We start from the raw sequence: 14,872 nt of genomic DNA on the forward strand, positions 1-14,872 counted from the left end.
TATGAGGCCTTTGTTCCAGTCTTCGGGGAAGTGTCCAGCATTGAGCACGAGGGTGAATAGCTTTGCCAGTGCCGCGTGTATTGCTGGAGGGCTGTATTTGATCATCTCTGGTAGGATGCCGTCAGGGCCACTGGCCTTTTTGCCTTTCAGCAGGACAATTCTTTCCTGTACATCTTTTATGGTGATTGTCGAGTCCAGAGGGTTCTGGAAGTCTTTGATGGCTTTCTCCATGTCCCTCATTTTGGTGATTATCTGTTGCTGTTCTGGAGTTAGTTCTTCTTCTGAGATGTTTTTGTAGAGACCTCTGAAGTAGTTGAGCCAGATATTGCCATTTTGGATGTGGAGAGAGTTTTTCTTGGGCTTTGTGCCCATGAGGTGCCAGGTCTCCCAGAATGAGCTGTCCTGGAGGGAGTCCTCTAGTTGCTCTATTTTGTGGGAGAGGTACCTCTGTTTCTTCTCTATGAGGGTGCCTTTGTATTGCTTGCATAGATTGTTGTAGGCTTCCCTCGACTCTCTGTTGTTGGGGTCTCTGTGTTTCTGGTTGGAGGCTGCCCTTAGAGAACGGCGTAGAGCCTTGCAGTCGCTGTCAAACCATTTGTGAGACTGTTTGTTAGTCGGTCTCTTGGGCTTTGTCTGTTTCAGGCCTGCTAGTCCTGCCGTGGTGTACAGGATGTTACTGAAGTCCTTCACTGCTCGGGTGACCCCTTGTTGGTCTGGCTGGTAGGAACTCATATAGAAGTTTGTGAGCAGTTCCTTGATTTCGGGTCGGTTAGCCGCATTGGTGTATTCGGTGGCCAGGTGACTGGCCCATTTGAAGAATGGTGGCAGGTTATATGTCATATTCGTAGTGTCCCAGAGGGAGAGGGAATTTTAATATATACATATATATATATACATATATATATATATATATATATATATATATATATATATATATATATATTAAAATTCCCTCTCCCTCTGGGACACTACGAATATGACATATAAAAAACAAAACAAAAACAAATATAGCATATTATTTATCTGGCAATATTTATATGTATACACACACACACACACACACACACACACATTGCACTTGATTATCTGGTAAATGTTTTAACCTATATGCATTCTATTGTTTCTTTTGTAAACAAATCATAAATATTGCCTATAGTAGTTCTCCCTGGACAAAACAGAGGGGAGTTGTAGTGTCCCACTAGGAGCACTACAAAAATTAGAGAATGGATTTTATTGTATGTATAGCATTGATACCGCTGTGTACATTTAAAGAGGACCTTTCACCATATCTGGGCACATGCAGTGTTATATACTGCCGGAAAGCTGACAGTGCGCTGAATTCAGCGCACTGTCGGCTTTCCCGATCTGTGCCCGGTGTGAAGAGCTTACGGTCCGGTACCGTAGCTCTTCTATGGTCAGAAGGGCGTTTCTGACCATTAGCCAGAGACGTCCTTCTGCCTCGCGGCGCCAATCGCGCTGTACTGTATTATCCCTCTCCTGATAATATTAGTCTATAAACGAGCGCTGTGAGTAGAGGTGGGGGGGGGGGGGGGGGGCGTTCCTCCCGGCTCTCACAGCACAGCGCGATTGGCGCCGCGAGGCAGAAGGACGTTCCTGGCTAATGGTCAGAAACGCCCTTCTGACCATAGAAGAGCTACGGTACCGGACCGTAAGCTCTTCACACCGGGCACAGATCGGGAAAGCCGACAGTGCGCTGAATTCAGCGCACTGTCAGCTTTCCAGCAGTATATAACACTGCATGTGCCCAGATATGGTGAAAGGTCCTCTTTAATATGCAGGCGTGCCTTTTACTGAGCAAACCATATGGGTTTTGAGCTGAGCGGGTGGTATGACCCATGATTAGGAGCCTCTGGTGGAGGGAGTGGGAAGGGACAGTCAAGGAGGAGAGTGTACGATAGTGAGTAGGAAAGAGACTGAGCTAGAATTAGGCTGGCCTCAAACAGGTGTAGGCTAGGTTCATATCTGCACACAGTTCCGCTGGGGTACCCGGACGATGGGGAGCCGGACAGTTAAAATAATGGTTACATGCGGACCACATAGACTATAGTTAGGTGTCCGTTGTTTTTATACTTTTTTTTTTTTATGGAGAGTAACATCCTCTGTGTGATTGTAGACGGTCACATTGCTCCTATATAGTACTGGCATAAAGCATACCTCCCAACCGTCCCGATTTCCGCGGGACATTCACGATTTCGGTCACGTGTCCCGCGGTCCCGGTTGGAGGGAGGTATGTCCCAATTTCAACTCAGATCTGCGTCCAGAGGAGATGAGTCGCAGATCTGAGTTGAACACATACGCGGCTGAAGCAAGGAGCTGTCACAGTTCAGCTCCTTGCTTCGCCGCTGCACGCCGCCTACTGGCTGTGTAGACACGATGTGATGACGTCACATCGCATCTACAACTGTGTGCGAGTGAGAGGCGCGCAGAGAGCGGCGGGGGAACAAGGAGAAGGTAAGTGTAATGTGTACACTGAGGTGGAACGTGAAACTGGGGGCAGATGAAGGAGAGGATGGCATGACACTAGGGGCAGAGATGTGGAGACATGAATCTGGGGGCAGAGATGGAGAGGACATGAATCTGGGGGCAGAGATGGAGAAGACATGAATCTGGGGCAGAGATGGAGGGACATGAATCTGGGGGCAGAGATGGAGAGGACATGAATCTGGGGGCACAGATGGAGAGGACATGAATATGGGGGAAGACATGGAGAGGACATGAATCTGGGGGCAGAGATGTGGAGACATGAATCTGGGGGCAGAGATGTGGAGACATGAATCTGGGGGCAGAGATGTGGAGACATGAATCTGGGGGCAGAGATGGAGGGGACATGAATCTGGGGGCAGAGATGTGGAGACATGAATCTGGGGGCAGAGATGTGGAGACATGAATCTGGGGGCAGAGATGGAGGGGACATGAATCTGGGGGCAGAGATGGGGGACATGAATCTGGGGACAGAGATGGAGGGGACATGAAACTGGGGGCAGATGAAGGGTGTTTATGAAACTAGGGGAGAGATAGAGGGGGGACATATAATTTACGGGTGACTGTAGGAGGATTATACTGTGTGCGGGCACATTAAAAATTAATGAGAATGGGCGGAGTCAACAAAAAGTGGGCGGGGCTAAAATTGCCACAGCGCGCTATGCGCGCCACACATTTTGTCCCTCTTTCAGTTCTTCAGAAGTTGGGAGGTATGCATAAAGTCAGTCGGCTATATTTTGTGTGAGGCCTCAATCCCTGACATCAGGCTTTATAAAACAGAGAAATGTGCTTTAGGGAGGAGATTCTCATCTTCATATGAGCCTAAGGGCTTGTTCACACAGGGCAAGAGGGAGCGTATTTTGGCACGGAATATGCCTCAAAATCCGCCCCCTCACAATAAAGGTCTATGTAGACCGCTAGCGTTCTTTTTTCTGCTAGCAGTTTGTTCACGCGGAAAAAAGAAGCGAGCTACACTTTCTTCAGGTGGATTCCACAGCTGATTCAGCCGCGGCATCCGCCTCGCAACAGCACCCTCCAGAATAGGCCGATTCATTTGGGCCTAATCTGGAGCGCATAGCATCCCGTTGCAGGAGCCGTGGCAGAATGTGCACACGCAGAATACCCGTGTGAACTAGCCCTTAGGTTGCAGATATGTTTTTTATTTATTTGTTTGGGTTTTTTTTTTTCAACCAGTGATATCTCTAGAAATAGTACAGGTAGAACTGCTACTGCTTCATACAACACCAGAGGAAATTTGTTTAAAAATTTAGTTAGGCTTTAAGATAAAATGAGTGCGACCTATCCGCTTACTCTAAAGATAGACTTGCACTAGACCAGCGATTCCCAATCGGTAGGGAAATGGCATCCTTTTAACTACATCAGTGTCCTTAGGGCTAGTTCACACAGAGATTTTTGGCAGCGGATTTTGAAGCTGAATCTGCCTCAAAATCTGCCTGCCAAAATGGCTCCCATTGACTTCAATGGGAGCTGCTTGCTTCTTTATTCTGTTAGCTAGTAGCGGGAAAAAAAAACAACGAACTGACCTATCTTGCCGCGGATTCCGCTGCATGAGACTCACTCCCGATTAGGCCCATTCATTCAGGCCTAATTGGGAGCGGAATGCCGCGACGGGATGCCAGTGCACTGCATCGGCATTCTGTCGCAGCTAGCCGCGCACTATGTTCACACACAGAATACATTTTGCGCTGTGTGAACACACCCTTAGGCTGCCAATGTTGTTGAACAGAACGATGCAGCAGGACTTTAGCTTCCCGCTCTATTACTCAGACATCTGTCAGTAATGTGTGCTGAAGACCTGCTGCACAAATCTTCAGAGAAGAAGCAGGAGGAGCTCAATGACCGTGGCTAGGCAAGGGGTGTTTTTTTGTTTGTTTGTTTTTTAAATTCATATAGCACAACTACAGAATGCAATAACATAACTAAAGTCTTGTGAGCCCGGTGAAATCCTTTGTCCATGGCCCCCTACCTCAGCCCTACAACTAATTCTTGATAGTGATGGTTATGGGTGCTAAGGAGTTTAATCCACCTTAGTGTGGTTAGGGTAATCTGTGGGTCTCCTTGGTTTATGGGCCAGATGGAATCTGCAATCTCAATACTGATGCCAGTGCTTATGGGCCCCCTAAGGCTCCTGGGTTGTCTTGGACTATTATTAGTTGTCAAGGGGCCACTGGAGGACATTATTAATTGTCTGGCAACTGGGGACAGTACTTGTTGTCATGGGTCCACTCTGGGGCATTATTTACTGGCCTTGGGCCACTGGGGGATGTTATTGCTAGTCTAGGGGCTAATGGAACACATTTACTTACCTGTGGGCCACTGGGGAACATTATTGGTTGTCAAGGGGTCACTGAGGCAGCATTATTACTTATCCGGGGCTACTGGAGAATATTACCACTTGCCTTGAGTCCACTAGGGAGAATTATAGGATGTCTGTGGACGACTGGGAAGCATTAGTAAGTTCGTCTATAGTTTTTATGTCTTTTAGTAAAAATTGGGGTACGTCGAGAATTTATTATTTTTTTTCCCAGAGGTGCCTCAAGTCTGAAAAGGTCAGGAAATACTGGACTAGTCAATTGCTTTATTATTATTTGTCATTTTTTTTGTGGATTTAAAAGGAATTTTTCAGGTTCAAAATGCTTCCCAAACCAATAATAGTGCCTAGGAGACTTCAGTAGGAGAACAAACATATCTTCGTAGTCACAAACCCATGAAGCAATCCAGAAATTATCACTTTTTTTGTAAAGATGCAAATTCTGCAAGATGCAGACCCTACAAGTGCAAAGGGGGTGAAAGCTGATTTGGGCTATTTGCCTATAGACAGCATTGAAGCAGGCAGACTCTGAAAACGTCATTCACAACTAAAAGAGCAGAATTGGGTTGAGGTTCTAGAGAAGCCCCACCCATAGTGCACTTGCAATCTGATTTGCATATCCATAAAAATATGATTATCATAGCACTGCCTAATTGGTTTGTGCTAAGAAAGGTGTATTTGTGCTACTATTAAAGAGTCCAACGAAGCACAATCATTGGTTCAGAGACATGTTGGACCTGACAGACCTCCTTTAACATTTGCTTTGTTTTAGCCATGACCTCTTCCTAATATAAAATTTATTTGTTCTTGTAGTTTTGGGAGTTGCACAGTGTTGACTTTCAGCCTGATGCTTTAGGTATACGTAACACTTTGTACTCAGCTTTTATTTATTAGTATGTTTATTTCCAAGTGTTGCTGTGACTGGTGTGGTGGATTCAACCTCTTAGGGGGCATTCACATTACCGTTGGTGTCCGTTCAAGATTTTAGCAACGAACACTAGCTTGTCCGTTTGCAATTTCCATTAATTTCAATAGGATTTTACCTCGTGTCTGTGTGTTTACAACCATATCAGTTTTTTCAAGCGGACAAAAAAAAAAAAAATCTTACATGCAGGACTTTTCTGTCTGTTTGAAAAAAACGGACAAGTGTCCGTTATTTATTTATTTTTTTTAACATTGAGGTCTATGGGCAACGGACATACAACGCACAGTAACACGTGTTTGTTCATGGTAAGGAGATGTCTGATTCTCTTGGGCTTATCTTCTGCACCCCTTTCCTCATGTCTTTTAGTATAGTGATGAAGTTTTTCACTTTAACCCTTTAATATTATATGACTATGTGGTCTTGTTAATACAATTACTTTGTGTTTATATTGCATCTTATACTGACACATTGCCTTCTGTGATGCACATTGTTTATGGCCCCATTGCTTCCTTACATGTGTCATACAATTTGGCAGCATTGGCTCCTCTTTGTCTTTTCCTTTCTAAATTATGTCTCTTGATGTGATTATGTTTTTTATGCATTTTCAATTTTTTTTTTATACATTTGGTGTTTCAGCTTTGGCAACGTTTTCCTGCATTCAATCATGCCTAAACAAGGAGCAAGTTATCAAGTAAGGGAAAATAGAAAGGAAGGAATATACAGTGGCGGCAAAAAAAAAAACAAACAAAAAAAACACCACCAGTGGATTTTGTCAAATGTATGTGATGCGTATAAATTGAGTCCCTACAAACAATATGTATACCTCCTACTACAAAATCGACTGAAAAATGTCACATGACATGCACAAAATTGCCAAATACTCGTAATCCAGGAGAGAAGAGGATAGAAATGGAAAAAGACAAGAAATCATTTTCGCTTCAATCATTACTTTTTGTGAAATAGTGCTGGGGTTTTTTTGGCCGCCACTGTATTGCTCATTCCTACTGAATCTACTTCTGGCTTTGGTCCCAACAACGCAGCAAAATACATGCATCTCTCTAGCTTATAAGGACAAAGGATGGGTCCCGCTAGAGCAGGGATAGGGAACCTTTGGCTCTCCAGCTGCTGTGAAACTACAACTCCCAGCATGCTCCATTCACTTCCATGGGAGTTCCAAGAACAGCAGAGCAAGTATGCATGCTGGGAGTTGTAGTTTTGCAACAGCTGGAGAGCCGTACGTTCCCTACCCCTGCACTAGAGTCATCTGTAGTGGACATCCTAAAGCAGACGTGGCCACAGATTTCAGATGCAATTCCTTTAAACCCTATCCACTACTACTATACACTGCAGTGTTAGTCCTATAAATGCGTTAATAAATGCCACCAAATCCCTTTAGCAGCGTTTTGAGTGATTTCTGGAATTTTCAGGGAGCGCACTGCATCCTCTGTGTTTGTTTACATCCCCAACTTGCTCTTCTATGTTTCCTACACATTCCAGGATGCCTCACTTCGCCTCCCTTTCTCACTAACTGACTCACTAACTCCTTTTCTCACACACTCCCCCTCCCTGTTTCCTTAGCTAGTCCACTCACTACACCCTCAGCAGTCATAATTATAATGCTAGCTATCCCTAACCAGACCTACCTCTCACTGCCCCCCTCCCTTTTACCCTAGCTAGCCAGTTCATGCATGCGCAATAGCTCACTGCTCGTGCATCACTGATTATGCGCACCCAGAGAGGCGACAGCAGGATAAAAATTTCCTTTTTTCCCGGTCAACCCCTTTAAATAGTATCTTTTTAAGAAGTGGAATTGTAAAACATACTTACATATTACTTACCATGTATTATTTATTGATCCACTGAAGCATCACATCAATGAAATGACACCCCTTTTTAACTCCCTACAGGGATGGATTTTCCAGATTATTTTGATTACATATATTATATATGTGTGTGTGTTCTACTGCAGTACTTTGTGTGTATTGTAGCTGATGTAGAGTATGGTTAGGCTTTGAAATCCATTATACCTCGTACACTCAAAGCAACCTGAATAATAGGTCTTTCAGTGTTATGTCACAATACAAAAGGGAAGCGCCAACAAAAGGGATCGGACTGCTTTTCCCTTGTCTTTCTGAATCTTAACATCTAACCGCCAAGTAGAATCAACAAACCCATCCAACAAGTTGTTAAAGTTGGTGTGTGCCATCTTCATATCAATTCCAGGAGAATACACATCTTGCTGTCTATGTGCTTATATGAGCCTAGCACCTTTGTGTGTCTTTTCTTTTACATTCAGTTGCTATATGTCTTACATGATGTAAAATGCTAAGTGGCTGTTATTCCAATAAAAGCACTATTATTTCAATTGACTTATTTCATTTGTATGCGGTTCATGTATGAAAAAGAAAAAAACCAAACTTTTCATAGATCTGTATTTATTTAAGTATCACAGCTGTACAATCTTCATACATACAGAAGGAAATGCACATTGGCTATACAACGGCATTTAGCTGCATTTCCAATTATAATACATCAAGTGCAATGCCACTTAAAATGTACATTTATACAAATCAGGATTGCTTCACTAATACCTGTGACTGTATAAAGCTTGATCTGTGTGAATCATTACTAAACCACTGTTTGGTAGAATAAAAAACATAGTTAATCACTTTAAAATGGCCTCTTCTGGTTCCCAGGCCAGCATTTTTTATAAAATATTTGCCATGTAAAATGCATTTTTGCATCTTTTTTCAAAAATAAGCTACTTGTCGTAAATCTAGTTTGTTGGAATAATAATGCAGCCGTAGAACATGGGTCACTTTTATACTTCAGAAGGGGTGTACAGAAAGAACTTACAAAGCAGTGGCTCCTGACAAAAGTCAATCTAAAGGGATATACACTGTTATCATAAAATAATGTGGCATAACTTTACGCCATAAGGTAGTGGTGAAAACATAACTGAAAAATTAAACAATGGGCTGGGAGAAAACTAGTGGATGGACACAGTGCTTTTAAGTTTTAGAAGTGCATTAGACATCCACCATAACCGATATGGCCTCAGCCTCCATCTACTCAAGAAAGGGCCTGAGACAATGAATATGATAAGACATGCATGGCATGAACAATAAACCAGCTCACTAGGTAGGTTTTTAGACATAAAACATGGGATAAAGTGATGTTATTGCTGTCACTGTAACAGGAATATCCCTAGACTTGGGTATGTTACAAAAAAAAGAAAAGAAAAAAAAAGCCACCTCATCACCTTCATGAGGCGTGAATGGACAATAAATACAATGCTTTTTCCTTCCCTTGGGGACATCTAGTCAACTACCTGTTGTAGGCCCTCTCTTTTTTAGATTTCTCAAGTGCTTTACCCATGGTTTTCTCATTTTCACCTCTACATTCAGGGCAGTACCATTTTCCTTTTGGTTTATGGTTGAGTCCAACGCATGAAAAGTGAAACCATTCTATTGGGCACTCTTCATTATCGCAACCGATCATTTCACCATATGAAACTTGATTACATAGGCAATAGGTTGGTTCATTGGGATCAATAGGAAGATCTGCAGGTGAAGCTTCTCTTTCGGCTTTAGCTTTCGATCTCTTTTTCTTTTTTGATGTTTTTGGCTTCTTTTCTTTGGGTGTTCCTGATGTAAGGTCATCATGGTCATGATTAATGGTGGCATTTTCCCGATTCTCATTGTTTCGCTGCCTTCTAGATCTCTTATTGCTGGTTTTCTCAGTCTGAGAGAGAGCTTCATTTTTAGACTTATCTTGGGTGTTCTTGCTGCTATTACTTGTACTGTCATTTAGATCCTGACATGTTTCAAATAGTTCCACATGACTGTCCACTTGTCGTGTCCTATTTTCTACTAGTTCAACCATCTGACTAACTATCTGTATCTTGTCGTCACCCAATTCTTGGCTCCGAATAAGAGCTCTCTGAATGAACTGTAGAAGGCGTCGCTTCTGTATTGCATCAGATTCGCGTCGGAATTTTTCATAGTAGTCATCCAACTCTTTTAGAATCTCTAAAAGGACAAAAGTTAGAGTTATGAAAAAGGAGTTTAAGGATTGATATCCCCCCTTATTAGTTGGAGAGCCAGTACAAAGGGTGGTTCTTACCCTTAAGGGCCAGGGGCATCACATCACATTTCCCAATCCAATTATCTTTAAGTAGCCACTTTACCTGGCATTCCATAACAAAATAGTAATAAACCAATTTTGGCCATGGCCTCCAAAACCACCCACCCTTCTTACAGACTGATGGCAGAAATAGAGGACCAAATCAAAGGCTGCAATAGTGAAGTCAGCAGACAGGTCAAAGTTGAAGGGGGGTGGTTCTCCGCAGCAGCAAGTCTTATCCAGTTTCTAATAATGATTGGCCATCAATAGATCTGTGAGAGTCCAACACCCAAGACAGTGGAGCCGCTCCTGTAAATATTACCATGAGCCACTCTGTCTCTGAGCCAATGCTAAAGATAGGCCATCAATATTAGCTAATGGATAACCCTTTTAATGGTGGCTTTTTTGTATCTAGGCAGTAAGCATGGTTCTTGTACTTAGAGCCTCACTAATATATTAGAAATTATACAAGCATAAAAGTGACTGGCTAGAAGCCAAAATACCCTCAGCCTTGAGCCAGCCACAGGTGCCACTAATAGCACAAGCCTCCCATAGATGACCTCATGGCAAAAAAAAAAAAACCCCCAAAAACTTTGCTTGGTGCTCACACATGCCACATTGTGCAATTCTTTATCATGTGATACATGCACGTGGTGTAATCACTGTGGCAAAAGCCACAGCATTTTATAGTCCCCGCATAGTTCTAGTAAATCACATGCGCACACTACGAAAAAATACACGCAGTGGACACAGAGATTTCCAAAATGGTAATGGTTTTGGAAGTCACAGCATATCAATTATACCTATGGAAACGTCGGTGGTTTCTTCACAGGTATAATTGAAGCACCGCGGCCTCACTTTTTAGATGCGGCTAGCTACGTGGAGCCTTAAACTAACAGCTGCAGGATACCAGAACACAAGACACCTCAGCACAGATGTGAACATAGCCATAAGGTCAGTTCACAGATCAAATTTTTTGGAGTTGGAATCTACTGCAAAAATGCCATCTCAAAAACCATCACAAATCCGCTGCGCGAACTCACCCTTACGGCCTGGCTGTTTTTTGTTTTTATAGATAGCATTGGACAGCTCATGATGGCCCCTTAGAAAATAATGAATCTATTCACATAAACTTTTTAAACCGCCCATGTGACGGATCTATTACATGATAATAGAACATGACACTACTTTGGGCTATTTCCACAGATCCCTGAATGGACTCAAGTCTATGAGGGATCTGTGGAAACAGATTAACCTCAGATGTACACTTGGCCTTGTACACATCTTTGTCGCCTATAGAAACACACAGTGTGTGCCACATGCAGCAGGTAAAGTTCATTTTGGCCTTTGTTTGTAACATAGGTGTATCATGATATATATCTGAACAGCCGGCCAAAATGAGAGCACATTGCTACCAATGTCCCCCATCCCCATGATGTCTAGAAATCCCATCACAGGCAACATATGCAAAACGTTATTACGTTTAAAAACCGATTTGCAAATGAAAATCTCCATAAAAATAAATAAAAAAAATATTGTTTTGTAGTTGTAATTTTTTACTTCCTTCTTGTCTGGATTAGGAAACGGAAAGTGTAGTTTATTCTTTTTATATACTATAAGTGATCTTTGTTGTTTATTAATAAATCTCAATTATTCCCTAGAAAACAACAAAAGTTGCATGCAACACGTAATGGAGACAGACACGTCCATTTTCCCCATAGGCAATGGTAAGAATATACCTGTCCTACTTTCTGCTCACACACACAGGAGAGAGGACACAGGACATGTGGGATCTCTATTGTGACTGCTCTGACCGTCTACAAGTAACAGCTGGCTACGGAGCCGGCTCCTGGTGAGCAGTGGTTGCTATGAAGCGCCTACAGCAGCCATCCTTAATACGGGCAACATGGCTATATGCTTGTCCCTGCCGAGCGCCTATACCGAGGCGTCTCACTGAAAAGAACGTCTCCCACACTTATATAGACAACGAATATCTCCCACACAAAACAATAGCCATTGTGGTAGGAAATGTCTCATCGTGCCCACAGAAAACATGGCCGCCACATACGTATATGCTTTCCTGTATTTTCTGCCCATATCTGTACTGTAGGAAAAGCTGGCTTTAATGACCGCCCCCTAAGGACCGGCAGCCAATCAGACACGCCGGGCGGGCAGAGACATTCAAATGAATGTGAAGAGGTCTACTAAATAGCGAGAAGGAAGGCGGGGCCAGCAGTAGGAGTTGGGGCAAAGCGGCAGCCAATGACAACACAGCCAGCACCCGGGACCTTCTAAAGTAGAAAGTAACGGCCAATCAGCGCAGAGAGGCGGCACCAACAGAATGACGTGTTCAAGCCCCCAATATAAAAGCAGCCGTGTGTTCTCGAGCCAGGTTAAAGCGCGGCTGGCGTAGATAGCAGATGTGGGGCTTAGTAGCTGGTGGCAATATAAACATTAAACTGTATGTTTGCGCTCCTCCTATACATACAAAACAGCTCGCTAACACACACACAAGGCCACAGCAACAGTGCAGAGGACGCTCGTGCCGCTCCACTCCTCCACCGGACGTGACTTCTCTCCTACTACCTATTCATACCGGTTCTCGGTTCTATTCCCACAATAAGTTACCGTGTGGAAACCGCTCACATACAGCACGTTTATAAACCCAGCCCAAGAAACGAGAAGCAAAGAAGGGAGGGCAGCTGGAGACACCCCGAATGTGACGCATTTCCACAAACGAGGGCTGTCTCTGGGGAACCGAGTGACCCGCTCCCGGTGTCTCCTCCTCCGGTATACGGTGCGGGGGAGGAGGGGGCTGCATGCGGCGCACTGCGGCCCCACCACATCACACACACATACATACATGTCTATGTACATCCCAAGTGTTTGTGCATGGAGTTGCACACAGCACTGACAATGTCACACTTTCCTCCATCACAGGCAAAATAACAACTCTGTTCCAGTCAGTCGCAGATGAAGCAGCTGTGTCGCTAGTAACAATGGTATAGGTGCACATTCACCCAGAGGACTTTACGTATGTGTAGGACAATGCAGAGCTGTCCAGCTGTGTGACAAGGAAGACGAAGTGAAGCCAAAACTAGCCCTGTGCAGCACAGCAGAGGGATTACTCCATGTAATAAGAATGGAGAGGGAGGGCAACTGCAGTCACACACAGCCTGCCTGAGCCCACTGCGGGTAGGTGCCTGGAGAAGGCAGGTAATAAATAGGATGAGGAGGAGAACACAATGAAGAAGAGATGAAGCAGAGGAAACCCTGCCCACCACTACTAGCACTTACTACTACAGCCATCCTGATGACTGTACATTCCTCAGTGTTGTTGTGTGCTAATCTGCCAGGCACACTCACATCCTCATACACAACAGGCAGCCTGTCTTTTGTGCAGCAGGGTGGGTAGCGGCTGGCTTTCAGGTGACTTTAGCAGCCTATTTATTCCTCGCAGAGAGGGCAGAGGACCTTTTGTTCCGCCCTATGACAAGCACTGCAAATACACAAGTGTCCCTACAACTAGATCCACACAGACAGATCACTTGTCCATGCTGAGGCTGAGCACAATGCAGGATGGCTGAGCAGCATGCATATGGAGGAGAGACAACATGAAATGCCAGACAAAACAGGAGCAAAAGTTGCACTGTAGACAGAGGCTGATGCCAGCAGTCACCGTACCTTGGTATTTGGCGTCAATTTCTCTCATCAGAGAGACGTTTCTTTGCAGGTCGAAAGGCAGAGACTCGATGGAGTCCAAGTAATCCTCTACATAGTTCACCATGTGAGTCTGGTCGCCGTTGGTCGGGTTTAACATCTTGTGCCTCTCCGGTCTCCAGCACAACCCCACCAGGCTCCTGCCAGCTCCAGGATCTGTCCTCAGAGGGCACTTGCCAATTCCACAACCTCCTCCTCCCACCTCCTGCTCGAGAGATAATAAATAAATGCAGCCTCCCCAGCCTCCAACTAGTAAAGCAGTGCTGCTGATCGCAGAGATGGGGGGCAGCAGGGGAAAAAAACAAAGGCGATCCACTCGGGGAGCTGCTGGGCGGCCAGGAGACGCCGTGTGTCTGGCATCAAGCCGCCAGCAAGTGGATGCCCGGCTAGAGCAGCAGAAAAACAAGGGCTTAGTGCACGGCAGAAAAGTCCAGCAGTCTCAGCAGCTGATTGAATGGCTGTCTTTCTGGACAACTCGGGAACAAGACAGTGGAAGGAGGTTGTGGGGTGTGTGTGTGTAAAGGGGGTGGGGAAAGAGGAGGGGTCTCCGAGTGGAGAATGCAGCAGGCAGGAAGATCAAGTGTTCTTGGCGAGGGAGGCAGTGAAATGAAAGTGAGTGGAGCTGAGAGAGCAGGACGAGGCTAATGTCACTAGCTGGGTGATAGTGAGTGGAGCCGTACGGCGAGGCGCCGGCCACTGTGTAGATCACGTTATGTCCGCTCCGTGCACGGCGCCTGCACTCACACAGCAGTTATAAACACTTGGGAAACATCCCTCGCGCTGAGTACCGGGAGCATGCGCAGTGCCAGCCAGGAGCAGTCGCCGGTTAGTTTATTTATAAGGCGGCAGTACTGTACTTGTGAGGACCTTCGTGCATACACATAAAGTTATATTGGCTGTGCACTTCTTATCGTGCACTTCCCCTGCCTGTGCACGCGGACATGACATTTTGACAGCGCAGCTCTAGTCACTAGAAAACTATCAATCCCAGAAGCCACCAGTCACTAACAGTCAGCCAATGGATGCCGCCTCTCGCCATTTGTAGGCGGGGCATGAAGCGCGCCGCCCTACAAATCTTTCAACCCTAGTAGTCACTAGGTAACGCGCAACGCGCGCCCGCATTGGGCGGAGCCAGGCAGTGAAAGCGGAAGTTACTATAGTAAGGTGGGCGGGAATTGCTGAACTGGGAGGGGATTGGTAGGTCTCAGCGTAGCCATGACAACAACGCCAACAGCCCGGCCCTCGACCCGCCCACCTACTGCTACAGA

General features: G+C 45.0%; 2 protein-coding genes across 2 annotated transcripts in view; one reads left to right on the forward strand and one right to left on the reverse strand.

Annotated features, from left to right (window-relative positions):
• ANKRD10 (ankyrin repeat domain 10) overlaps positions 1-14,872 on the forward strand; it is a 70,256-nt gene that overhangs the window by 54,061 nt on the left and 1,323 nt on the right. The window lies entirely within an intron of this gene.
• Positions 8,200-14,186, reverse strand: ING1 (inhibitor of growth family member 1). Its single transcript, XM_075265274.1, has 2 exons — positions 13,569-14,186; positions 8,200-9,790 (listed from the first exon to the last, which is right to left on the reverse strand). Exons 1-2 carry the CDS (start codon positions 13,702-13,704, stop codon positions 9,087-9,089), a joined length of 840 nt encoding a protein of 279 aa, XP_075121375.1. The 5' UTR covers positions 13,705-14,186; the 3' UTR covers positions 8,200-9,086.

This window comes from Leptodactylus fuscus, chromosome 2, assembly GCF_031893055.1.
Source record: "Leptodactylus fuscus isolate aLepFus1 chromosome 2, aLepFus1.hap2, whole genome shotgun sequence".
Lineage (NCBI taxonomy): Eukaryota > Metazoa > Chordata > Amphibia > Anura > Leptodactylidae > Leptodactylus > Leptodactylus fuscus.